Source organism: Drosophila persimilis, unplaced genomic scaffold (genome assembly GCF_003286085.1).
Source record: "Drosophila persimilis strain 14011-0111.01,24,50 unplaced genomic scaffold, DperRS2 tig00000431-arrow-pilon, whole genome shotgun sequence".
In the NCBI taxonomy this organism is placed as follows: domain Eukaryota; kingdom Metazoa; phylum Arthropoda; class Insecta; order Diptera; family Drosophilidae; genus Drosophila; species Drosophila persimilis.
In genome coordinates, this window is record NW_020825312.1 from 1969543 (window position 1) to 1997033 (window position 27491).

Consider the following 27491-nt stretch of genomic DNA (forward strand, 5'->3'; position numbering starts at 1 on the left):
CAATGGTCGTATTTTACTTTGGTAGACTAGATAGACCTATCCTTATCAAAAATAGATCACACCAGATGTAAAACAGCCAAAGAGAGTTTCTTATTAAATTTAAATGAGCTTCATTCTACGCATCTATTCGCACCTTTTATGTATTATTTTTCGAAACAGTACAGTTTGGGTCAGTGGTTGAGACCCACACCACAGGATCAACTTGGATCATTTTAAAGCTCTCTGTTTTATTATTTTCTCATTTATTTCAACAAGTAATGATCTGTTTTTCTTATCTCTTCTATCACATTGTACTTTTCCAATATCAAGTAAACCGATTACAAAATTAAAATCATAACTTTAATGTACAACGATTCTTGCACCCGTAAATATATTATATACACTCTTAAGTTCTAACTTGTATTATCACGAAAAGGCTTATTGCTTTTTACAAGACGGCATGTTCATGTTCGTGAAACACACTCTTTGCGTAGTTTATCTGAAAGAAAAAATATGCATGTTGTGTGTTAATAAATTGTTTCATATTTTTGTATTAAATTATCAAAAACATTCACTTACGCATCTGGATGCAGCTTCAGCACATTCCTCCGATCGACATCGTATCCTTGGTCGCGTAATCTTTGGAAGGTTGGTTGATATTTCAATGTAATGGCTAGACGATTGCCTGCTTGTCGATGGGCTTGTGCCCATATTGGTTGTCAAGGGATGGCATGAGAGTATTTCGCTTAGATGCGACTGAAGCATAATGGTTGGATTTCCATCAGTAAATGAGAATATCCGAACAAATTCTGTAGAAACAAGCAAACGCAATCTCGCCTCTTTATCGCTCCATAGATTCGGGTCATACGCTATTATTTTTTCGTCAAAGTTCCTACGATTGATAAGGTATAGAAGCTGCTGTCCCTTACTCTGACGATTCGAGTACAATGGCAGAAGTCCGCCAGTGGCACCAGTCACGCACCTGGGTAGCCGCTTTCTGTCCGGAGAAATTCTGGCTGTACCCCGGCTGGTTTCCCGCACAGCACTTGCTGTTTCTGAGGCCAAGTCAAGCACTCCGATAATTGGCTTTGTGACTGTGCCCACTAAGCCTTTGCCAAGGCCACTGAGAAAGCCAGGAACGCCATCCGATTGGGCACCATCGTAGGTGTGTCGAACAATACTGGTTACTCCTCCAAGTAAACCAAATCCGAATCCCTTCAAACCTGCTGCCAGGTGGCCGCCAGAAGTGTTTGTCTGTGGTTCCAAGATTCGAAGTCTAGTTTCATTATCATGTTCATCGAGAACCACTTTTCCCAGACTATCAGATAATGTTTCTGTGAGCTTTGCTGTTGAATTCGATAAGCCATGGGCTACATTCTTGACTAGACTAGTGACCGAGCCTTCGAAAATGAGTCCAGAGACACCTTCGGAGAGATCGTTGGCGAATCCCAAGGGGTTTCCTAGAAAGTCCACACTACCCAATATCGAAGCTGCGTGCCACTTGACTTGGTTTATGTAGTGCCTTTTCATTCCCTTCAGATACACGTTCAATGTCTCAAAGTGAAATTTATCCGAATAGCTGTCGAGCTCTATTTGCGCGTCTTCGAACTTAATGAGCGTAAGTCCTAGTACCTTTTTGGTTTCTGATAGCTCGATGGGCAGCTTGGAAGAAGTACTCGCCGATAGTCGCACCTGTTGAGAGGCGGTTTACTTAATAATCAAATGATTTGAATCGCAAGCTAATACACACCTGAGTTGAGCCAATATTTAAGTTTTCAAAGTAGTATCTTTTCATATTTTTGAGTATGAGTTTCTCCTCAAAGTTCTCGAAATCGTAAGCAACGCTTAAGCTTTGCCTGTTGGATTTGCCGTAGCCGAGAAAGGAAGCAACCTTAAGTATAAGCTTCTCTTCCAGGTTCGCAGCAATCGACGATTTTAAGTCCAGTGTGAGGTACTTGAAGATGATAGCGTTCTTATTCGGGCAGGGCAACATTTTCAGTTTCAGAACCACAGCGTTATTTTGCTCATCCTGTTCAGTGGAACAATTAGTATGTAGGGCCACTGGGGTGGCCGCATCCAATAGCTGATTGTCGATTTGTATAGACGAAATGGTCAAGTCCAATGAGTTCTCAAAGACGCTTTGCTCTAAATCACAGTGTATGAGCTCCAGGCTTATAAACATAAGCTCTTCACAGGGTTTCCGTGATATTATTGAAATACCGATGCCCTTCAGAAGTTCAACATTTATCTGAAAAATAAAAAATTGTATTTTTTGATTGATTTTAGGTAACGTTCAATCACCTACCAGATACTCATGCAACGGTGATTCCTTCCCTTCATTAGCCATTTGTCTATTATTCAGAGAGGCATGCATCCATATCAAATCAGGAGCTAAGTATACTGTATTTTGTTTAGTTTTTATATCGCATATCTCGATGGTGCATATGGGACCATCCATCTTCATTGACAGCTCCAATTGACCCGATCCTGGTCGTAGCTTTTGTGCCACAATATGTTGACTCATTGGAATGCTTCCATTGTTTCCTTTGCCACTAGTATTTTCGATGCGCCCCAGTACCGCTTCAGAGTTGGGCTGCAGACCATTGGCACTCCAGCGTGACTGAAAATGATTAGACCAGAGAGTGAATATCAGAGCGAATCCGACATAGTGGTGAAAGATAACTCTTACCTGAACGCACATGTTGGCATGACACATCAATCGACCGCTTTCGAACCTCCATGTCTGTGTGGTGATTCTCTGCTTATTTGGTGTTCGAACCACCAAAGTGGTAAACTCTGTGGGATTGGGAGCCCTGTCCAGGTCTAGTACCAGGCGGACAGCATGCGCCTCATTGGATTGGATTGGGGGCGTGGATCCTTCGTGCTCCAATTGACCGTTGGAGTTCATGAGCCACAGCTGGGAACGATCACCGGAATTCTTCTCCATTATGATAACTTTTTTCCCTCTAACACCCAAGACTAGTTGCTGATAGTTTTGATCGGGTTTCCTCTCCTGATTGCTTAATTGGTCGAAGGTGTCGTGAAAGGCGATGTATATAAAGTTTGAGTACGTCAAGCTTCTTTTGATATTCGTCTTGTTGATTGGAAACTCAACCATATTTCCTCCAGGCGCTTCCAACAGCAACGTTTGTGTGCCTGACGGGTCATCCATTACATAGGCTAGTGAGGATTGGGCACGAACGGGCGTAATCCAAGATGGTCTGGTGCCCGTTTGTGAGAAATTAATCGCAACTTCCGAGCAATTATCAATGCGTATCGGCGGGGGTAATGTTCGAGCGTCCGTGAACAAAAGAATATACGTGGCATCTTTCGAAATGACTTCCAACCGCAGGAAAAACATTTCACTCCAATCATTTCGTACATTTATGTACAGACTTTGTACCTCATTGATGGGTATACCTTTGGACCAGCAGCAGCACTCTACATCCGGTATGCGTACACAAATATACTGCTCCTGATCCCAATTTGGCCAATGAAAGGCGAAATTGCAATCGATTGGAGCTGAAATAATATTACTTGAGCTGGGCTGATCCTAAAAAGACAGACAGAAAGTTTAGCAATAAGTTTAGAGATGATGTACTGTACGATTTACTGACAATATCGCAGCGTTGTATAAATTCCAGTATGTAGCCACTTCGGTTGTGAAGATGGAATCTGGGCGATAAAGTTAGGAAAGTCGTGCAGGCATATAGTCCTCTTCCACGTCGTACGCTTATGCCGATTGCATAGCTACCCTTGGTATTTTCAGCTCGCAATTCCCTGTGACTGAGGTCCTTGTGCATGCTAAAGCTTTTGCACCACTAAAAAAGTAAAATATTGCAATACAAATTTAGTTTAATATAAAAATCAGTTGAATATACCAAATTGCTGGCTCCGAAGGCACCACCCAATCGTACTTCAAGGGCAGGCGATGCCTCTTGATCCGAAAACGAAAACATTAGCGGTGCGACCTGTCGGGCTGTTTCGTGCTCATCGAATTGCCCGGCCGCCGTGCTGTTGCTGCCGTCCTGCCTGTAAATGAGCGGCAGCCCAGTCTTGTTAATGATCCAAACCGGAGCACTTATGTACACCTCCATGCCCTTGCCTTGGAAACATTGAATAGATATGCGTAAGTGGAGTTCCCGCTTTTTGATGTCGATCAGCTTTAATTTTGGCTCAACAATTCCGACGTGTCTGCTGGGGACTTTCACATGTCCCGACAGTTGAAAATTGTCCAAGGTAATGCTCAGGTTAAAGGGCTCGTATATATTGACGTTATAGATATACATACTCTCGGATGCACTGATTCTGCCGGTGGCACTGTCGTGTATCTTAAACATTAGATCGCAACAAAGCATATTGTTTATTTTCAAAGGAGGTAACAGAGCGATTCTGTGCCCAGGCAAACCTGGCTCTTTGCAGTGAAATATTTCTCTATTTATACTGATTAGGGTATATAATAAGCTCCTATTCTTGTCATAGCACACTAGCAGCTCCTGTATGCTATCGGTGCCGCAAATTTTCCATAAAATCTCCTTATTGCTGAAGCCTATGTCGTCAGTATAATTTCCAGACAGCTCCTCATTCTCACTCGAACAATGCGCAATATATATAGACGCATCGATAAATTTGAGCGGCAGAGACAGCTCATCGTTGGGTTTTATAATACTTATGGCGGATAGGCCATCGCCGAAGTCACTCCTCAGCGTCGTCTTCAAAAAGATACTTCGATCTAGTTTGTTTGACAGCCACAATGATGATTTCACTTTAATCAGCTTCTGTGCAGATCCAATCAATGAAATATCGAAGATTATTCGGCATTTTGTGGCCAAGTCAAGGGAATCAAAGTTTGTTGTCCGGAAGAACACACCGACTTTGTCCACTGACAGTGGTCCAATTAGTCTCCAGCCATGGATCTGTACGAATATCTGGTGCAAATTCAGCTGATGGGAGTGTATGTGTCTCAGTTTACTCTTTTGGATGAAATCGAACGTTTTCGTCTCGTTGGGCGGGACAGAATGCCAGTTCTTTATAATCTCCAATTGATGCACATCCGAACATGACATGTCCCCAAGTGGTGCGTAAATGGGCTTGAACAGCAGCGGAGTTCCGGTCAGATTTTGCAGGGCAAACGGAATAAACGGCGAGCGTTGTCGGAAGTTCTTGGCTCCGTTGTCATTGAAATCGTTTGTCCAGTTCTTCAGCACCATGTTGAATAGCTCTATAAATGTTGATGTAATATTCAGCTTGAGCAACTGCTTGCTGAAGATCCCAATCTCCAGTCGTTTCTTATTCTCCACCTGACCTTTGGTGTATTTAAACGTGGCATTGCACTCCCATGTTTCGGCCACCGGTTCCCAACCGCTGAGGCGACGATTGTAATAGTTGAGGGCGACTTCGGTCTCGACATTGGCCAGGATATAGTGTTGAATTTTGGACTGATGTTCCTTTGCCTTCAAATTCAGGTTGAAGAGCACCTTGGAGAGTGATACCTCGAGCAAAGGCACGTCCGCATCCATGCAATCGTCAATTATGAACACCGATATAACGTTCGCGTCGACCATTAACTCCTTCAGTTCCAGCGCAGGGTTTCGATTGGTGTTTTGCTTCTGTTGGGATAGCCACAGGGCGGCGTCGTTGATCTTCCAATTGTTTATTTGCATGGCATACAGGCAGTCATTGATCGCAAATCCCATCGCCACGAGGGGCGCCACTCTTTCCAGATCGCACTCGTCTGAGGATACGACCTTTTGTACTCTCGATGTTTGCGTGGGCAATAGCCTTGCCATTCTCGAGAATAGTTTAACGTCGACATAGGAAAGCCGAATATTCAAAGGTTTTTGTACGAGAATGCTCAGGCAGTTGCTTCGCAGTTCTATGTTCAATGTGAATGGGTCAATTATGGACAGAGCACTGTCATCTTCGGCATCCAATGTGCAGGAAAAGATCTCCAAGTGATTGATATTCAACGATATCGGAACGGAGAAGCTACTGGGCTTGTATGAAATTACTGTGGTACTCTTTAAAATGATTGCCTCCGAGTCCAGACGACTGCAGTCTTCAGTGAATATAATCTCAGAGTCTGTAATATTTACAATGAATTCTGTGACAGAAATCGGTTGTGGGAGCGGCTTTTGCACTATTTGATAGGACAAACTAGTATCTGACGAAGAAGAAGTGGGTGAATCTTCCATCAGATATGCTTTAAGTTGTTCCAGAATATCCATAAGAGCGAAAACTCTCATATTATTCAACATTATTGTATACTTTGATAGACTTGCATTCTTCCTGCAGTGGATTTCCACTTGGACAGCATTCCTAGGCGTCGTACAAGTAGTATCCTTCTTTGAAGGCTGCAAGATATTTCTAAACACATTATCATTGCCTACACCCGAGCCGTTTCGCTCGTCAACGATCAGTATGTTGGTCGATATTAGGTCAATATCTTGCGAACCATCGCTGAACAAATCTATTTCCAGGGTCGACTTGATAAAGTGGATGCATGCCAATGGCTCTATGGGCGTATTTTGTGTCGTATTCAGAGTCAGCAATATGGAAACGTCTTCCAATAGGATTTGTATTGAAATCAAGTTCAAAATGGTCTGCGACACTTCGCTCTTGGACACCAGACTAATCGAAGATAGCATTTCAATGGAGCTGGAGACATTGTTTGTGTATTTGGTATACACGTCGTCTATTTGCTCTCCAATATTATTATTCAGAAAGCTCCGAATCAGCTTGTACTGCTCAATGTTTATCATGCCATTTACTTTAGAGAAGGTCCCCTTCGTACTGATATCGGGGCACACTCGAATCCTCTCTGTTGAAAGATTTCTCTCCAACTGCAGATTAAGGTAGCAGGATTCTTTAAAGAATTCCTCCCCCAACCGCACAAACTTCATATTGGCGATGATAATTCGATCCCTATCACGATCGCCCTTTGGTTTCACTGAACTTCTTTCTCCCGAGAACATATTGATGTTGACCAAATCGATGCGAATCACGTCCAAGAGCTCGTTGGTTTTCACAGAGTTTAACTTCTTACTTATGATACATGCCTCGCTGGCCAAATGAAAGCTATTCGTAAGCGTAAGCTGCCCAAGATTGGCAATTATTACTTGTTTGTTGCTATACGATGCCGGTAGCACGATCACTGGCGAGTCCGCCTGAATGAAAAGTTTCATTTTTGTTGGCCGTAGACTTTGGTCGTTCTCCACATTATGTTTTTTTAGTTTTCGGATCACAGGCTAAAAGAAATCAGTGGACAGGATATTAGCAATCACATCACTAGCGAATTCTGTCTGTTACCGTTTGCAATTGCAGCAGATCCTTAACAAATAAATGTAGCTCTGTGGCGAATCTCTTTGTGTGTATATAATGTACTGCCGACATGCCGATTTTCAGGGTCGAGTCCACGCTTAACGTCTTTAGTACTTCCACATCGCATGGCTTTCTGTGAATATACACAATGGTCTATAAATAATTGAAACAATAATTGGCGGAGACGGGAACAGGCACTCACTTTCTATAAAAGAAGTTCAATGCTTCTGTTCCGCTGGTGACAAACTTTTGCTTGTAAATGTTTCCATACTGTGTAAGGTCAAACACCGACAAGGATCCCAAGTGTCCCTCAATAGATTTACCAAATTGGTCATGAATTATCTTAAATAGCGCGTTTGACACATTCACTCTGGATAAGAGCGAGTCATTTCGAATCAACGTAAAGTTGAATGATCTTATTGATACCTTCAATGTACTAAAGAAATCGTTTGTGTCTAAAAAGAATGAATAAAAGTGTTGGTTAGTAGTTTAGCTTGCTCTCTCTCTATCATGCTCGTCGGTGTGGCACCCCCTGTATGAGTAAGCGATAGGTCGTTGCTGGGAGGAATATTTTTTAGACTGAGTACCGGGTATTGTTTTACCTTTTTTAACCAGCTTCTTTTCTTGTGTAACTTTCTGATTATCGTTCTCTGCGGCTATCAGACCGAAGAAGTCAAATATGGTGTACCAACGCTCCACGCAGATGGCCAAATTCAAGCAATTAAATTGTATTGAACTGAATTGATCCATCTCGGAGGTGCCTTTGGAGGGGCGTCCTCTATGCGAATTGTAGGTGACTAAAGTCTGACCTCCTCTCTTGCTTCCTTTATCGTTTTTCTTGGAAAACTCCGATTTCTGGGCTCCATCGAAGTTTTGAAATGGATTATTCTCCTGGAAGCATGAGGGCTCCGAGGTAGATCTATATTTCCGATAATTACAATGGGTCGGTATGTCCGGGCACGATGATGAGGTTGATGCATTCTTTTTTTGGCCCTTTTCAAGATTGACGGAAGTCACCATATTTCTGAACGGTGATGTGTTATCCGATTTCAGATCTTCCATCAACACCGACTTTAATATTATTTCTATATCCTTGTCATAGCCTTTAACACGATGTTTAACATTGAAGTCCTTGAAGGTAATATTTATCAAGTCATCATGGTGCTGGTTTTGTAAGTTGATTTGGAAAACAGGCACAGAAAACTGTATAATGGTGCAGATGGTATGTTCGTCAGTTATATCCGAATCTGGTATGCTAACTCCACTGGGATCGGGGTGTGCGGATTCAATTGCTTTGCCGTTTGAAAAATTCGTAGCATATTGAATGGACTCATTAAGTAGCTCATATCGCTTCCGATTGAGGGATACCTTAAGCGTTTCAACCATGCTGCCTTCAATCTACAATGAATAAACAGGAATAATCAGCATCTATACTATATATGTTCTTTTCTCTTAATTCACTTACTGAAACCGTATCAAGTTTTCGTTCCTCACCATTGCCGTTCCCTTCGCTATAGCCGACCGAGAGCTGCAATGTAATAGCAGTATCGTGCAATATGGGAATGGCATCCTTATTCTTAGACGGATGCACATTGAAGCAGTTTTCACGTTCGTCAATGGTCATCGAGTATACGTATATGTTTTTGATCGCTATAGTATAGGATTCATCAAACTCATTAGAGTCATTTACAATCATATTGGAACAGGTCATCTTTCCCAAATTGGCAATCAAAACGTGCGTGCTTGTACTCGAAATCGGCAATAGAATAATTGGACTGTTGATAATGATGTCCAGTCTAAAATAAAACGGAAATTTAAGGGGCATTTTTAGGGAATTTAGATGTAGCGATAAATGTATTTACCGGTTGTCATGACGATTCTTCTGGGGATTAACTGGTCGTGTCTGATCATTGACATCCGTTGCACGGATTTGTTGCACAAATTCCATTGCCATATCGGTTGCCTTATTGCCTATAGAGGTAAAAAACTCTCTGAAAATACATAACATTACTCAAGCTTAGCTCCTTAAAATTGTCTTTTATTACATCTAAGTTATTACCGCAAACTTCGTTTGAAATATGTGACGCATGCGTTTACATCTTGCAAAAATCGTGGACAATGGGTGTAGGAAACCGAAGCCATTCGCATTTGAACACTGCATGTGGTTTTATCACTCCAGTGACTTTTAAAACTGAACGCATCGATTTCATCGCACTTGGAATCAGCGTCACATTCATGCACGTCCTCCAGATTTTTCGAATATATTTCATGTGACAGTCTTTTGAGGACTGTTTGTCGGTTCAAGTCCGAGGTTCTTAATATTTGATCCCGCCCAACGGATAGAATCCTTGGGAGGAAAAAAGACTCTGGGGTTATGTCGATGATCTGTATACCTCCCAGGGATCCAAATACGGATAGCTCCGACTGAAATGAAGCATTTATTTTGGCTTCAGTCAAGGTGAGAGTCCCTACTTTGCGACCCTCGTGATTTATTTTATATAACAATAAAATATTCAGTCGAAAGAAGTCGAAGAATATTTCGTTATGGTTTTGCTGACTGGCATCATCGGGATCATCCAAATCGCTTGGTTCTTCAGAGGCTTCTTCCTTGATTCCACAACTCTCGTTTTGCAGCGTACTCGTACCTTGACTTAAAATTGTTCTGTTTGCAAAGTTTAAAATCTCAAGAATGGTGTCCTGATTGGCTATTATATCCAAATTGTTGAATTTTATGTCTGTGGAGTGAAGGTGTGTTGAATTGCTAGCGGTGGGCGCAACGATTTTTACCTTCACAGAAATTAAAGCAGATTCCGCATCTTCGCAGAAAGCAGCAATCGGATCTGCCAAAACAAGATTAGAATGAAATATGTATGTACTTTAAATTCTGCTAATCTTTTTTCCTTACTCTTTTGAATATTATAAACTGCATTTTCGGTCATCGGAGCGCCTCGATAATCTGTGAACGTGAAAGGTAACGGCGATGCAGGAGTAATCGGTGAAGCAATTGGACTATGCTTTAGGCTGCCAGAAAAACTATCCATTCTAAATACGTAAAAATAAAATAAATATTTGATTTACGAAGTTTTCTTCCTTAAGTACTTACCCCACATGTCGATGACTGGCCACTAATAACTCAAAGTCAGGCCCAAAGGACTGTATGGCATCTACCAAAAGTAGCCCATGCACGGACATTGTTATATTGGTTTCATTGGACTCCTTGATGATGCCCGCACGTGCGCCGATAATCTGTAGTTCAGCTATGCTTTTTTCCTTTGCCTGCATCTCTATCACCAGCTGACCAATGGCAAACTCAACAATGACTCGACTGTTGTCTTCACTGCTGGCAATATCGTTGACCCGTTGCTCACTGGCGTACGTTTGGTTGCGGCCTTTATATACTTTGCGCACATCTTTGAGGGTATCTATAGTGGGATTCATTATGCTAAAAAAGTTATTGATGAGTACTTCATTTCCGTGTATCAGGATTGTGGGACAGGTGCCGAATAGCGTAAATGACGGATAGTCGGGATCCACAGTGAATATATTGCGCTGCTCCAGCGAAAGGGTTATATCAAATTTATCAATCAGGTGGAAGTTCGAGGATGTTTTCAAGCAAGCCTGCCACCTTTCCTCGTACTTGCACACCAGTACTTGTAGATTTGAAAAGTTGATCGAGTATTTGTCATAGATCTTATTGTGCAAGACATATTCCAGCTCTATTTTTTTATTGAGCAAATGCTGTGCATTCTCAAGGATTGTTGGTGACTCTGAGCCACTTTTTTGTGATGCAGGCGGCGTAGAGCATGGCGTCATATAAGTTTCATCCTCCTCATCATCATCATTAGCATTAGCACCAGCATTAGCATCAGCATCAGCATTAGCATTAGCATTCGCATCAGCATTCACATGAGCATTCGCATCGATTTGAGGATGATTATCTGCAGATGGATCATCTGGTGCCGTCAAAGGCAAGAATTTCTTCGCCTCATTTTTTCTCATTTCAAACTTTCCAAAGTCCAGCAGAACCATCAGCGAGTTGCCGACTTTGTAGTTTTCGAGAAATATTATGCGTGGTGCAAATATCTCAATCTCAAACATCCAGGTCTTGCGATTAACCTAAAAAGATCACCGATTACAAAATAATATTATTATTTATATTTATATTCTATGTACTTGCCTCGTTTCCAATAAATAATTGATTCCAGTTTTTCAAAAAGTTCTTCCTTCTCTTTCCAAATCGGTTCGTGACTATTGTTGAAGCATTTTCTTGATTTGAATCGGTTATAAAGTCCAGAATCCAATTAATTGCATCCTTATTATACGTAAGATCCAAGCCTTTTGATTTAATATAAAGTTGAAATCTCAACTGATTTGCATTTTCGTATCGCAGTTGAAATAGGACATCCTTTTCCAGAGTATTATTCAGCGTTGAGGGGTTCTCCGTCTGTGGCTTAATTAAGAATTTGTGTTTGGTATTGCTGTTGGTTTTATCTAATAAATAAACTTCTTCTAATGATACTCCCACCGTGTAGGAAGTCAGCAGCGGACTGAGCTGAAGAAATGCCGAGAAATTATTGAATTGCATTTCCATGGATTTTCGGCTCTTGACATTCGTCTCATCGGACTGTATGATTAGCAGGCCTTTGAGTAGCTTAATTTCAAAGTGTCCAAGGACAGCATCACACTTCAAATCGGAGGAACTTTGCAGCGAGTCTTCTAGGGCGACCAAAATATCATCTTCCAAATGTTTTATGGATTCATCCTGCTCATTATTTGCAGTACTCGTTGAGTTGCTGTACCAGCCCATCCAGTTCGGAAACCAAAGAAATAACATATTCTTTCCCTTCACATTGTGCGACTTAAACGACAGACCTTTGCTAAAGACTTTGTCAAAGCATATGCGTCTCAAAACACTTAAATCCGAGACGTTTCTGTCGGTTTCGATGTACGTTTTAAACTCTTTGTCTGCGTCGGACAGAATCTCATTTGGATTTACTATAATCAATTCATGGAGGCGTATGTAACGCAGATTCTCCCTCATAATGGCAAAGTTTTCCTCTCTCTTTTTGAATACGAAGCCATGACAAACTAGGGCATATTTCCACCACAACTTCGAATCGTCTGCAACACTACAACTCGGCCTCTTCAGTCTGTACTGTCTGATTTCCTTAATTTTACGTATTCCTGCAAGCTTGTCCAGCATTTGTAGACGCTGGTCCTAAAATATCGAAAATATTTTTAGAAGAAAATCTGCTGTAGAAACACTGATTGATTGGGAAAACTTACCTTAGATATATCTATAATTACTTCAGGAACTATTATCTCACACGAGACTCTGGGTTTGTCTTTTGTGCGAATAACCTGTAGGCACTTTTCCCGTTTCCATCGAGCAGTTGCGCAAATTGGCTTAATGATAAAGTTGTGGGGCCGCAGCTCGCAAGTTGAATGCAATTTGCTGAGAACATCCTGATTGGTGAACGATTGGCACCGTATGTCTTCATGCAGAATATCCCAGTACACGGATAGCTCCTTTAGCTCTACTAATTTGTAGTTCATTTCGTTGTTGGCAGCTTTGAAGGAGCCACTCGTCCAATTCGAATCGCAGGTCTGGGCTGTTAACGATGCGATTTTGATGCCGGTGGCGATTTTGGTTTTTCCCACATCAACACTGTCTTCGTACCGGAAGTGGACATCAAATATCTTCAGCTCAATATTATCTATAATATTGGTTGCCATATTCGTGCCATATTTGAGCCAGTTGTTGTAGGAGGAAAAGTAATAGGATTCCATTTGCATTCCCTTTTCGGAACGCCAGCCCGCCTCAGCGTTGTCCAAGACCGCTAGCTTGTATTGCAGATCCTGAAGTTTCTCTTTGGCATAGTCCCAGCTTTCAAGATTCTTTGGGCAAATTATACAGAAGAGCCCCTCCACCGATATGCACCACGGGGAGGTTCGGAATTGGCGGACGGGTACTTGGAGTTTGATTTTTCGTATACTGCCACCTGCCACCTCCACCGGTAAGTTGAGCGCTCGTAGTGCATCTTTCCGTATCGGGATGTTCTCAAGCTCAACTTCGCCTTCAAGAGAAATACAATTTCAAAAATGAACGCATGAATTACATATGCAAGCATGTAAGTCGTTACCTGACAAAAGTGCAACAGATAATTGTACCGAATTCAAGTTTTCCAAGTATTTCCCCAGATAGGTATTCAAGGCCCACGTTATAAGTTCTCTTAACATGGTTGTCGAATTACCGCAGCCGCTGTTACGGCCTTATATTTATGTTTCACTTGTTTCCAAACAAACATATGAGTAATTGGTACCATATGAGATGAACTGTTTACACTTTATAAATACGGTAAATAACATGTTGCAGTTATTTTCATAATGGGAACGTGGAACAGGGTCAGAAAATTGGCAAATCATTTCTGTTTCATATTTGTAGATATCAAAAGACTGTAATAACAATTACAATTCAAATTAAACAAAACTACTATTTTAGTTTACACTCGTAAAGTTACCCTTAAAATTTATTAATGTAATAACATACATTTTTCAGGGCTTTTGATATTTTTTCTGTTCCAAGGTACCATCTCAATCATATCGACATAACAAGGTTCGATAGTCAATAAGTTCCATACCTAATTCTTTTACAACATGTGATAGTTCGCCAAGAAATAAATAGTTTTGAAAATGTCTGATAATTCACCGAGAAGAAGTTTAAATTTACAGGTAAGTCGAAAAAATATATAAATTTAGTTGCGAATGATTTCTGATGTATTCAATTTGTAGGGTGTGCTGAAATATGCTGTCGCACACACCACAAGCCCAGAAGCCGATGCAAAGCCAAGCACCGATCTAGATGACGAGGTATGTATGTGATTCTTTCAATCCATTGTGACAAATCATATCCCAATATAACGATGAAGCTAAGAAATGCAACATATGTTCCTCGAAGAAGATACTTTAGGATCCGTGTTTCCTCGTAGCTGGTAAAATTGCATCATGTTTATCATGGAATTCGGTTTCGGGAATGATCTAGAAGGATCCATAGGCAAATTCTATGACGCCCACAGAAATTATTGTTTAGTCAATAGTTTATTTGAGAGATGTCACATTTTAGTCTATTTTTACTTAAACTTAAAAAGAGTTATCTCTGTTTATGTTGCTATTCTTCAAAATTCTTGAAGTAATGGGTGCCCGAAACTGCTCTTTTAGCTTCAGTCCGGATGTTTATAGATCTGGCGCGATTATATGTTGAATTTCTTGAGCAAATGGTGACAAAGCCTATATAACCCTAACCTATTTTTTTTGTTTTCTTTCAGAAAAGTCGATTCCTAGAGGGTGCACTAAATTCACTCACAGTCGGCGCATCAATCGATTTTAAAACCGCACTGGAAATTCTGGACAGCCCAGAGACGAGTACAGAGGAAAAAAAGGAAAGTCTAAATCATCTAAGAAGCCACATTGATGACATCGATTTGGCGAATTCCCTGGCCAAAATGGGCGGCACAAAGACCTTAATCCGATATATAACAATGCCGGAAAAGGACCTGCAGGCATTGTCCATTAATATCGTCGCTGAGATGGCACAAAATAACATATTTTGCCAGGACATTTTCACCAAGGAGAAATTTCTGCCTGCGCTTACACGAAATTTGAGTGAAGGGAATGAAAACGCGAATATAGTTCGCTGTTCCATATATGCCATATCATCGATAATACGAAGCTTTCAGCCAGGCATGAATGAATTCAAGCGAATAAATGGTATTAAGGCTCTACTACCGTGCCTGAAGTCTTCCAATTCAGATGTCTATATAAAAGCAGCATTTCTCATAGCATCCTTATCATCGCTGGACAAGTCCCTCAGAGGTCCGATCATTTCATTCTTTAGCTTATAAAACCGTTTTAAAAATCAATTTCTTGCAGATGCATTTCTAAAGGCCGACGCATTTTCTATATTATTTGAAAACCTAAGGCCGATCGATTGCTTTGATGTGAAACAGGAGACCACACTTTATGCACTTTCCACACTCTCGTTGAAGTCGAATCTGAAACTGTCGGCGGGGAAACGCAAGGATTTGGACCTTATTTTGGCCCAAATAATCTCAAAAAACAACCAAAACGAAAATTGCGAGGTACGTTTTATCGTTAAATTTACATTTGACGAACCATTCCTCTAAAACATATTTTTTATGTTTCTTTATTTTCAGGACATGGTTAATTATGCAAAAAATATTCTGGAAAACTTAAAAACACTGCCTTGAATAAGAGTCATATAAGAGTCACAGAAACGGGGAATGTATTAATTTAGATGGTGGGGATTTTATGCGTGATCATCCAAGAGCTTCGCCAAGCTTTCAAGGTGATTCTGATCAGTACAGTATTATACGAAATTTCATTGGGAAAAGACCACCCCAAACAAGGCCTACAAACTGATAAAAAAACCCGCCTTCCAATGGCAGTGGGTCTCGCGTGATCATGGCTCAATCTGAGATCCACCTGATCGGCCAACCAAATGCACAATCACTTGTACTATGCGTTTGAGATGCCGATTACGTGGATTGCATATCGATGATATTGCATACGAAACATATTCTATTCCTCTTGATCCCCGTGCCACAGCCGATAAGAGTGTTGGTTCCGTGCTGCAATTTTCCGTCCTGTGATGAAATTTCCGACAGTACTGGGATTGGCACGACTCTCCCTTGATTTGCCATTACTGTTCATTACTAAAAATACAACTTAACAGGTTTTTTATACAGCTAAAAGCTAATCAAATAATAAATAATCAAATGTTTCTGACAATAACTTTCATACAAACAGGCGGGAACGTTGCTCTCTGTCTTTTTTAGCGCTGTTTGTACCAGGAAGAATTGGTTTCTTTGTTAATGCTGCGATGGGGGGATCCCTTCTCTCCGCGTTCCCTCTGAATTTAGCTCGCACTTGTCATGAGAAATGGGAAAGATATAGAGATAAAAAGGAATCACGGTCGCTAGTTGTGTTGCAATGTTAATTTTTCCGCTACATCTGTCTCCCTCTAATTCACCTCTCGCACCAACACCAACTGTGTTGCTATCTCGCTTCACTCAATAGGGGGTGCACATTGCACGAGGATGGCCGTGTGCGGGATAAAGAGAGAGACTATAACAATACTTCTGCGCTTTCGGGTTTCTCTTAAAAACTGTTGATGTCATAAACTTCCGTCTTTTGTAAGGACATTACAGGGGTCTGGACACAACATTTGGTTGCTCTAGCTCTTATAGCCTTCGAGATCTAGGCGCTCATGGACAGACGGACCGACAGAGATAGCCACATCGAAGCGGTTATTGATGCAAGATCAAGAAGAATATCTATGGGGTTGGCAACACTTCCTTCTGGATGTTCAACACCTCCACATCCATTCCGCCACAAGACTAATGTATCTCTAAACCCTTGGAGTACCGGCTAGAAGAATAAGAATAAGTTCACATAGACTCTGTTGAGAGCGAGGACTGATCGAAAGAGCTGGAGCGCGAGAGCAGCGTAGATGCTGCTGCTGGCAGAAAGCGAACGAAAGGATAGAGAACCATAAACCCATAAAGAATGGTGGCTTTGAATTCTAGATGTCATGTCATGTGCAACTTTCTGGGCAGTATGTAATATGTTTTGAGTGCAAAGCCAACCAATTCTGACTCTGCGGAGAGATCTTCTTCTCCCACCCATCAGCCACCCGATCCACGTGAATCGATTTGTTCTATTTAGTTTTATTGTTAGTTCGGCAGTATGTCAAAATCATCTCCAACAGAAACAATGGGTATGTGTTCTAAAGTCGCTTCAAGTTGCGCGTCCGATAAGTTTCTTCGTCTCGCACAGATATTCCAGTCCATGCGTTGAACGGCATGCAGGCTTTCCGCCTCATTGTGGTGCCGTAAAACCATAGACTCCTAGAAAAAGAAAGCAAACGAACTGATTGTAGAAATTTCAGAAAAAGGGTTAATTTAAAGGACATTCACACCTTGATTTTCTCCCATTTATCGTCGACATCTTGCAGCCAGCTGAGCAACAAACGCCCATTGAAACGGCATCGGGCACTCTTTTCCTTTTCGTCTTGCTCTGGCGTGATCATATTGTAAACCTCGTCATCTTTCAGATAAGTACAAACGGAGTACGGTGCCAGTTGGCCGGATATACTTCTGGCTGCCTTTGAATGGACACGAATTATCTCCTGTTCGACATTCAAGCAGAGCTTTTCTCGTTCAACCGTATGTTGGCGATTCAAATGGCGTCTGGCCGTTTCTTGATCCTCGTAGATCTTGTGCATGCTCTGGGGCAAGGCTTTCGGTATCTGAATCACTATTTTTTCAGCTGTTTTGCTCAACAGATACGTTCTTTTTGTCAACAGATATTCATTGTAGCCTTGGGGTGGCCGTGGTTTGACGGGGTACAGGTTCTTCCATTTCTTTTCAATCTGTCGCCGAATACTCAAAAACATTTGAAATCCATTTGTGAAAGGGGAATCATGGGGATGAGATTCTTCAGCGTTAATGGCAGCATCTAGGTTTGTGTTTGAATTCTTGGAGGCATCATCGGTGCTAGTTTTGGGTCTTATTTTTCGCTTCCGCGGGTGGACGTCAACATTTGAGGAGGGATTCACATCTTTTGACGACGATGTCGACGACGTGGATGGGCTCGGAACATTGGCTAGCGTTTCCTGGTCGAACTGAGCGCTCTGTGGTATGGGACTAGAAGTCATGTTACCGTAGGATAATTTTACATCGACATTATCATTGGCATGATTCGATGATGCCGGCGATGGGGAGCTGCTCTGCATTTGCGGAGACGAGTTATTCGAACTTCTTTCAGCGCTGGCGACACCAGACCGATGAGAGCTTCGCAGAACTCTTAAGTTCTTCTCATCATTGAACAGCTTGATGTTTTTGTCATCGAGGACTGTGGAGCAAATGCTGTTACTGCCTTTTTGTGGGCTTTCGTGCGGGCTCATGCATTGGGTGGTTGTTATGACGGCATCAATCGAGTCACTGTTCGAGCTTACAACATATGGCAGGGCCGCACTTCGAGAAGCAGTCACTTTTCCAGTCCTTAGGACATTTCCCTCAGTGTCAATCGAGCAATTCTGTTGCGGAATGACAATTTTCAATGGTGGCACTTTGAGTCCCCCATTGTATATGCTGTCATTGCTTTTGTAGTCATCACTGCATTCCGTTTCATTTTCAATATCGACATTCTTACTAATCTCAACTGGCTCTTTATCGGCGGCACTCGATGCGTTGGCTTTGCTGCCGGAAGGTGAGGCCTTCGTCGTCGCTAGCTTCGAGCCCTTTTCCACCCGCGAGGATAGCTTCAGGGAGGCACTCTTGGGGTCCTTTGAATGCTCCGAGTCCTTGCGCTTCTTTTTTTTCAGCTCTTCGCCAGACTCTTCGAAATCCTCTTCTATATCTGAGAAGCAGCGTTTCGTAGCTGGCGTACTTTGATTGGCCGAATCGGCGTTCTTACCGTCCGAGCTGTTTTCATCCGCTGAAGTTTTGTCTTTTGAGTCAATAACCTCTTGCTTATCCGCTGAATTAGTCTCTTCAATTTCTATGTCTCCTTTCTTGGATTCACTCTTTTTTATAGTCGTTCGGGTTGAGTCTGTAATAATTCCATTAGGTAATATCAATTAGTATCAAATTCCATAGATATTGCAAATGCGAGTTGCACAAAAAGTTTAAGTACACTAAGCATCTGCTTTGTTTTAGATCCCAGGCTTGTTATTTTGATCCCAGCTCATGTGAAAGGAAATGCATCTTTCTGGCTGTGATGTACACATATTTATATATATATCTACATATGTATGTGCCTACATATGTATGGAAAGTGTACAAACACTCCACGAGTACGAAATTAACTGCGGGATCTTTGTGGAATTGCCTGTGCGGTCCCGTTCCCCGCGCAATACACAAAAGCGTTTATTACGCATTAGATATTCCGTTTTAGCTGAGGTCTAACTAATATTTATAATGATCACTTTTCTTTAAACCACATATATATGCAGGAAACGCTGTTTACCTGTGGAGGATGTAGCAGTCATTTGCATTAATAGAGCCATTTGCTGTCTTTCGGACATGGGCGTATTTGAGTTTGGTCTGGCTGGGGTAACTCCTGTTGTAAATCCTGTCCCCTTAGGTCTTGGGGGTGGCATACTATGTTGTTCAGTTTAATACGGTAACAATAAAATATAGAACAAAAAGAAAACACATAAATTTTATACAAAAATTTATTATAAGAGTTCAATTCAGTGTGGCCGTTTGTTAACTGTTAAAATATACCAAATTCGCAAAATCATTTTGCTAATATCTGCAAACAAATTATCGACATTAAGAAAATTGTATTAGAATATAAATATTATTTAAAAACATAACATATAGCTTAAGAAATTATATTTTATTTTAAGTCTGAAACAATGTGGAAACGAAACAAATCTACAGCAACAAGTAGCGAACATAATGAAGAGAAATATTGTCGATGGACACGTTTTGAGTTTCACCTGAAATCTTACCTTTGCTGTCCAGTTGTCCAGGATCCAACGTAAGGGTGATACTAGAGTGGGTGTCCATTTTTTTGAGCAATGTTTCTCACCACGTAACTTCTGTGTTCCACTTTTTCCCATATTGTTCCAACTGAATAGGGCTTTTCGTTGAACAATCAAATTAAATTTGTTGAATTATATTTAGTTATAGTTCAATTAGATCGGGGATATATATGTTCTTTTTGAATAGAACCTTGTTGCTCGCCATGTTGGATAAAACATTTTGATTTAAGCTACTAATATGTCCCTACTACTCATCGACAGGGACGAATGGCGCGAAATTTGTTTTACATACATATGTACCTTATGATCTTTTTATTAAAGTATTATTTAAATGCATAGTGATAGTTATTGTACATAACTAATTGTAATATTCTGTTCTATTGTCATTTTGTTTCTATCGGCAATCGCACTCGGAGGGAAGTGTACTCGATAGTCCAATTACATATGTACATATATACTTATGTGTTATCGTTTTTTTTCTTTGGAGTGTTGCAAAGTAAGTTATTGTTATTGTACTTTCCTATTGTGTTAGAAAATAAATATTTAAGCAAGAACTTGGTAACTTGCATTAGCATTGAAATAAGAAAGTGGGTAATCTATTTAATTTGTGCTATATCCACTAACCTCTCCTGTTATCCACGGTGCGTGAGTGAATTGTAGATATATGTATATGTATGTGGGGTGCTATATTTCCACAAATACAAATGCCCACATACTTATTACTTGCATATATACATAGATATGTTCATATGTATATTGTTATTAGTCAACCGCGGTCTGCACCATTACACAAAATTCAATTTTTTTACTGTGAAAGGCACTGGCACTCCACGCTAGTGACGAAAGCTGCACGAAGGCAGCAGCTAAATACATACATGCATATATATGTGTAATGAGATAAGTATGTGCGTATGTAGCTAAAATTACAAATCCATGACGATAGTCGGACGATCGAACCGTTTGATAGGTAATCGCAAATTAAAGTGTTTGGTTATTTTCGAAAGATACATCAATTATCCCGATTTGATCCTTCGCGAAAGAACGATTTCCCAAGCAATCAGCTGTTGATGCAGATTCACTCGTAACTAATAGTTTTTAGAAAGAGAAACTTTACTTTAAAAGTGAATTTATTTCGTATAATTTTTGTATACTAGGGATTTAACCAACCAACCAACCCAAACGATGTATTGAATCGAATCCGATTCCTTGTGTTCTAAGGTTGCACGTTACAAACATCTGTACGGTAGAAATGGTAACCCCAGCAAGGGCATATGATTCGGTTACTTTCGAATTCGATTTACTTCGGTGCAACCCTCTTGGAACGGTAGTCATGCGCAATAGAATTTTCATTTTTATAGTATTGATTTCCGCTGCTGGTGAATAATACGTATACATGCATATTTCGTTAAAATGATTGCCTCTAAAGCTATAAAAACATACAGGATGTAAAGATACATTTAAATTTCACGTGTCTATGATAATATCACAGAAAACCTTAACATACTTTTGACCATTTAATATTTAATTATGGCCTAATCGTTCGTGTTTGTATATTCTTCCAGACAGAAAATTGAAAAAATCGGCAAAATGACGCAAATGTCACAGGACGAAATAATAACCAATACAAAAACAGTATTGCAAGGCCTAGAGGCTTTGCGAGTGGAGCATGTTTCGATTATGAATGGCATTGCTGAGGTCCAGAAAGACAATGAAAAGTCGGATATATTGAGAAAGAACATCGAAAATATTGAACTCGGGCTGAGCGAAGCTCAAGTTATGATGGCACTCACATCCCATCTGCAGAACATCGAAGCCGAGAAGCAGAAGCTGAAGACACAGGTACGACGCCTGCATCAGGAGAACGCCTGGTTGCGCGATGAGCTCGCCAATACCCAACAGAAGTTTCAGGCGTCCGAGCAATTGGTGGCTCAGCTGGAAGAAGAGAAGAAGCACCTCGAGTTCATGGCCTCTGTGAAAAAGTATGACGAGAACCAGGACCAAGATGACACATGCGAAAAGAGTCGAACGGACCCTGTGGTCGAGCTCTTTCCCGACGAAGACAATGAGGACAGAAATAACATGTCTCCCACTCCTCCGAGCCAGTTTGCAAACCAAACTTCAGGATATGAAATTCCAGCACGCTTGCGAACCCTTCACAATCTGGTCATTCAATATGCATCACAGGGCAGGTATTGTATTTAATGCTAAATCCAGAGAAAGACCACCTCTTTGCAACAAATCTATGTCCACATCCAGGTACGAGGTGGCCGTTCCTCTCTGCAAGCAGGCTTTGGAAGATCTCGAAAAGACCAGTGGCCACGATCATCCTGATGTTGCGACCATGCTCAACATTTTGGCTCTTGTGTATAGAGATCAGGTGCGCCGATATTCCCCCACTAGAAAAAAGGAACAGAAACATTTTCTAATCATATTTATTTACAACATCCAGAATAAGTACAAGGAGGCTGCAAACTTACTGAACGACGCATTGTCCATTAGGGGAAAAACTCTTGGAGAGAATCATCCTGCCGTTGCTGCCACTTTAAATAATTTGGCAGTGCTCTATGGCAAACGTGGAAAGTACAAAGATGCCGAGCCCCTTTGTAAGCGTGCCTTGGAAATTCGCGAAAAAGTGCTAGGAAAGGACCATCCAGATGTTGCCAAGCAACTTAATAATCTCGCTTTGCTCTGCCAAAATCAAGGCAAATACGACGAAGTGGAGAAATATTATCAAAGAGCGCTAGACATCTACGAGTCAAAGCTTGGCCCAGACGATCCCAATGTGGCCAAGACAAAAAATAACTTGGCTGGCTGCTATTTGAAGCAAGGACGGTACACAGAAGCCGAAATTCTCTACAAGCAGGTGCTGACTAGGGCGCACGAACGGGAGTTTGGAGCGATTGATAGCAAAAACAAGCCTATTTGGCAGGTACGTGGGGCTTTTGCCATAAAACACAATACCATTATGTACCTTCATTAATTAATTAATTAAAACATTGATTCTTTGCAGGTGGCCGAAGAACGTGAGGAGCACAAATTTGATAATAGGGAAAATACACCATATGGAGAATATGGTGGATGGCATAAAGCTGCCAAAGTGGATTCGCCCACGGTTACAACCACTCTAAAAAATCTGGGTGCACTTTACAGGAGACAAGGCATGTTTGAAGCAGCCGAGACTCTGGAAGACTGTGCAATGCGAAGTAAAAAAGAAGCCTACGATCTAGCTAAGCAAACTAAAGTCTCACAACTTTTAACATCCAATGAAAAACGACGCTCGAAGCAAATTAAGGAAGATATGGATTTCTCAGAGGAGGTAAATACACGAGATTGTGGTCTATAAATTCTGTACAATTAATTGTGTGTTAAAAATCAATATTTTATCGTTTCAGAAAAATGGCAAACCATGAAAATATTACTCGTTTCGTCGAAACTGGAATCTTTATGTTTATGATTAAAATTTAATACAAAAAAACACACTTTATTTATTCATTCCTTAATATACCTAAGTTATTTTCCCAAGCATATTTTTAGCAAATAAACAAAGTTTTATACCTTGTTATATCGAAAAATATATGTACCGCTTTTAATAATAAACCAAAAATAATAACGGAATCGTCTAAAGCGTCTTTACGTTTGTTTTTGTTATAAATATTCCAGACATTCATATATTTCTGTATGAGTGTATGCACGCGTATGTACATACATATGTATATCGGAAGCTGATTTTTTTATCCACCATAGTTGCGCAGTTTCCTTAAAAGTCTTCGCTAATTTCTATGAACAAAAAAACAAAAGCAGTGTTACCGTTCACTTGGGGCGTAATCGATAGGTTCGCTTTTGTCTGGTCACACTTTGCGATAAAGCTCGCGTTTAGTTCTACAAGTAAATTGTCTACATTTTAAACATTCCAGATAGTTAATATTCTTGATTATCATTTTAAAGCCAAGTTTGGTTCATCCAACGAATATTTAATTCCCCAACATTTCCAGCGCGTTCCATGTTCGCGTTTCATATTTATCGATAAATGGTTTGCTGCATGGTGTTATCTTAGCATACCATGCACAAATTGTGAAGTTTTTTTTGCCGGCGTCCGTGTTTCGTACAAATAAGTCTTAAAAACAAAAGTGTAAAATGAAATTAGTAAGGTAAGATATATTTTGTTTGCCACAATGATGCCTTAACCATTTCCTGTAGCTCATTTAATTGAGCGCGTGATGAAGTTTTTTTTTTTTTTGTAAATACCAATGCCACTTTCTGGCCGCGCGTTTTTTTTGCAAGAATATGTTTATGGCTAGAATTTAACTTTGTTTAAAAGTTTAGACTGGCTTCCAGCCGTGCCTCAGTTATTTCTAGCTTGAGTTTTAGTTAGTGTGTCATATATTGTTTTTGCGAATGATAGCGTCTAAAACTTCACAAAATTTCCACATGCACACACATGCACGCACATATTTCAGCAGAGCCGATGCTTCTGCGGAACAAGAGTTCCTGTGTGTGTGTGTGTCTGTGTGCAGACAGAAGGACCCGTTTTGTTCTAATAAAGTGCAGATGCATATAGGCCGGGGTCCTGAATGAAAACGTATTTCTATTCGACTATAATGTTTATCACAGTGTTGCCCACGAGTTTCTAATCCCACGAACCACGAATACAATGGAAAAACTACCTTGCAGAGAGTGTTTTTTGTCTTGCAAATCCTTACTGCTTTTGGGGTCTTTGAAACAATAACTTTAGCAACAGGAAGGGAATGATAAATGGAAGTGTTGCGTTTTATCAAGCTTGCATTCCGTAGCCAGTAGAAAAACGTACTCCAACTGATCATTATTAATGCATTTCTGCTCTCCTTTCAGATTCCTGATGAAGCTGAGTCACGAGACTGTGACCATCGAGCTAAAGAATGGCACTCAAATACACGGTACCATAACAGGCGTGGATGTGGCCATGAATACTCACCTGAAGAGTGTCCGTATGACAATCAAGAACAGGGATCCTGTTCATTTGGAGTCTTTGAGTATACGTGGCAACAATATACGTTACTTCATACTGCCGGACAGCTTGCCATTGGAAACTTTGCTGATAGATGACACTCCGAAATCGAAGACAAAGAAAAAAGACAGCGGTCGTGTGGGAAATCGCGGCAGGGGAAGAGGCGCGCGCGGACGCGGAGGACCCAGAGGGCGCGGCCGTGGCAGAGGAGGATCGAACAGGCGTTGATTTTGAAATATCTACATTTAATAAGCAAACAACAAAAAGAAAAAAACCATTTTGAATACAAGTCTTTTATGAAGTAACCAAACTGTATTTATTAAAAAAAACACAGCTGTTCAACTTGAGAGCCGTCTGAAAAAGCAATCCAATAAAACGAATAGAATATTACTTGTAGATTTGCATATAAACGTCTAAAGGTCTTTGATACATTGGTATCTATAACGATAATATGTATATTAGTCGACATCTGTTGGACAAGTCTCCGATATTCCATTAACCTAGTCTTCCTTTATGCTGCCGCTGCACGGGAAGCGTTGTGGAATAAATGCTCATTAAATCATAAATACTCGTATCCTTAGCAAGATTTTAGCGTGTGTATAATGTGTATTGTATTTTGTTGCGAAAGAATACGATATGTTTGCTAACGATACGTTAGACAAGCTTAGTCGCTATCATTATCATTTAATATGTTGGACATTACGCCGGCCAGTTGCTCCGCTTTGTCGAGGAACTCGTCTCTCGTTAAACGGGTATCACTGCGTAAACTTTGCGCAGTAATCAGAAGGTTTTCGAAATCATTCAATTGCGTGTCCAAATCTTCGGAGCTTAATGATTTCTTCTGCAGGGAGCCTGTGAAATAAAGTAGCTGTATTGAATGATCGCACCATAAGACTTACAAAGCGTACTAACCCGATTTCGTGCTTATCTCTACATTTGACCAAACAACATTTCTCAAGCCATCCACAATTTCCTGATATTGATCCTCTGTCTGAGCAGGCGTCGATGTCGATGTCGCCGTCGATTCGGTTTCGGTTTCGCTATTGCTCTTCAGAGATATAAAGTCGAAAATGAAATTCGTGCGTTTCTTTAGGTCTGACAGGGATATGCCGTTTTCCTCGCAGGGAAACGAAGTTGTCAAGAGAAAGCCGAGTTTCAATGGACAATCACTCAAGAAAGTATCTGAGAAAGTGTGCAAGAAGTTCATCTGCAAATAGAAGTCAAGATTGGTATGATGGTTCGTTGTTAATTTGTAATTTTTTGCTTAGCACTTGCATCGTTGGCGTCAAAAAAGACTATTACAGCTTCCGTGGTTTTGGTGATTTCTGTCGGAACATTTTCCCACTTTCCATCGAAAGGAATTAAATTGACTGAAGTGTTGAAGTATTTCGTTTTAATCTTGCATTTATAGAAATGTGAAGAAACTTCGTTATTTATCGGTGTCTTTGGTTGATCCATTTCAGTCAGGATGCCTGAAACAAAACAGAAAATTAACAAATTACTGCTACGTCTCAAGGAGAGGAATGTGCCTAGATCCAGGCGTATAGTTAAGCAGTACTTATAAAACATTAATTGATTTAAAAGATAATTATGCCCAATAGACACGGACACGCACAGTAGTTTAGAAAATCAATCAGACCACTGACTGCACGATTCATTAGTGAAGTATCTTGGTATATATGTATTTATATACGCATAGGAAATATACACAGTCTGCATTTAGTACCTTCGGCAATTTCCAAGGGAGTCTTCGATCCATAAGACAGGATTAACACGGTCGGGTCCATTTCGGTTTTTTTTCTTCTAGTTTATCGCTACCACCAAATGTAAACACCAGTGTGACCAACAGCGAGAGTTGTCAAAAATCCATCAAAATAAATAAATCAATGCATGGCGCAGTTCATATTCCGTTGTTTCAAATCGACGATGCATATTATATCTTACGAGTATAATGCATCTATCTCTTATAACTATTGTCACAGTGTATGGGTCTATATAAATTGTAGTGTCATACTTGCGCATCCAATTTGAAATCATTTCTCTATTTTTCGTTTTCTGTGAATCGGGGTTTTTCGGGGTGAACGGTGGGAATTTTCGACAGATATGAAACACTGCCACCATCCGTCAAAAAGCAGCTGATGAGCACTAAATAGTAGTTTGAATTGCGAAATTTCAATAAGTTTATATAATATACTTTTTTTTAATTGAAATTGTTTTTTTTTTTGCATTTTTGAACTATCGGCTAAATATCGCATAGAAACGTGCGCACCAGGAACATCTCAGATGGACGGTGGACCAAGGATGGGTGGGGTGGTGGCCAGTGTGAATAGGGTATAAGAGTATAAGAGCTTCCACAGTTTTGGGACGCTCTTCGAAAAGCGGCGCGTTTCTTTCATGGTATAGGTTATAGCAGATTCAATTTCATTGACCTTTTTAATTTGTAGGATGTATATTGACTGGACTGGATATTGGGATGTCCTTGTAATAATTGTTGATAATAGAAAGCTCGTTAATATTTGTATGAAATTTGTAATCTTAATTTTTATTATATTTCGTCTTATAAAATATATTTCTTATTTTCCTTTGGTAGCATTATCAATATTATACGTATACACCTACATACATACATATTTGTAA

The 27491-nt window shown here is 40.5% G+C and overlaps 6 protein-coding genes across 6 annotated transcripts; 3 read left to right on the top strand and 3 right to left on the bottom strand.

The window, feature by feature from the left end:
• Positions 1-71: 71 nt before the first annotated feature.
• Positions 72-13565, bottom strand: LOC6596056 (vacuolar protein sorting-associated protein 13D). The gene is given in 19 exon segments (XM_026989923.1): positions 72-478; positions 559-1671; positions 1730-2227; positions 2285-2599; positions 2669-3532; positions 3597-3800; positions 3861-7226; positions 7288-7432; positions 7502-7754; positions 7902-8697; positions 8765-9095; positions 9162-9290; positions 9359-10186; positions 10264-10341; positions 10403-11127; positions 11218-11415; positions 11477-12517; positions 12586-13376; positions 13443-13565. Coding segments are annotated over 19 exon segments (11823 nt in total). The 5' UTR covers positions 13540-13565; the 3' UTR covers positions 72-427.
• A 427-nt stretch (positions 13566-13992) lies between these two features.
• LOC6596055 (hsp70 nucleotide exchange factor fes1) lies at positions 13993-16110 on the top strand. Its single transcript, XM_002021176.2, has 5 exons — positions 13993-14031; positions 14092-14169; positions 14625-15171; positions 15229-15437; positions 15513-16110. Exons 1-5 carry the CDS (start codon positions 13993-13995, stop codon positions 15564-15566), a joined length of 927 nt encoding a protein of 308 aa, XP_002021212.1. The 3' UTR covers positions 15567-16110.
• Positions 16111-17025: 915 nt separating this feature from the next.
• Positions 17026-19613, bottom strand: LOC6595973 (ankyrin repeat domain-containing protein 11). Its single transcript, XM_002021175.2, has 4 exons — positions 19608-19613; positions 19348-19481; positions 17297-18930; positions 17026-17225 (listed from the first exon to the last, which is right to left on the bottom strand). The coding sequence occupies exons 2-4, from the start codon at positions 19478-19480 to the stop codon at positions 17052-17054; spliced, it is 1941 nt and encodes a 646-aa protein (XP_002021211.1). The 5' UTR covers position 19481; positions 19608-19613; the 3' UTR covers positions 17026-17051.
• Positions 19614-20509: 896 nt separating this feature from the next.
• On the top strand, positions 20510-23444 carry LOC6595972 (kinesin light chain). The gene is made up of 6 exons (XM_002021174.2): positions 20510-20515; positions 21433-22059; positions 22127-22247; positions 22320-22799; positions 22881-23186; positions 23263-23444. The coding sequence occupies exons 2-6, from the start codon at positions 21458-21460 to the stop codon at positions 23278-23280; spliced, it is 1527 nt and encodes a 508-aa protein (XP_002021210.1). The 5' UTR covers positions 20510-20515; positions 21433-21457; the 3' UTR covers positions 23281-23444.
• A 555-nt stretch (positions 23445-23999) lies between these two features.
• On the top strand, positions 24000-25220 carry LOC6595971 (probable small nuclear ribonucleoprotein Sm D1). The gene is made up of 2 exons (XM_026989554.1): positions 24000-24018; positions 24719-25220. Exons 1-2 carry the CDS (start codon positions 24005-24007, stop codon positions 25080-25082), a joined length of 378 nt encoding a protein of 125 aa, XP_026845355.1. The 5' UTR covers positions 24000-24004; the 3' UTR covers positions 25083-25220.
• A 208-nt stretch (positions 25221-25428) lies between these two features.
• LOC6595970 lies at positions 25429-26672 on the bottom strand. The gene is made up of 4 exons (XM_026989553.1): positions 26581-26672; positions 26130-26326; positions 25767-26061; positions 25429-25706 (listed from the first exon to the last, which is right to left on the bottom strand). The coding sequence occupies exons 1-4, from the start codon at positions 26639-26641 to the stop codon at positions 25519-25521; spliced, it is 741 nt and encodes a 246-aa protein (XP_026845354.1). The 5' UTR covers positions 26642-26672; the 3' UTR covers positions 25429-25518.
• Between the last annotated feature and the right edge of the window lie 819 nt (positions 26673-27491).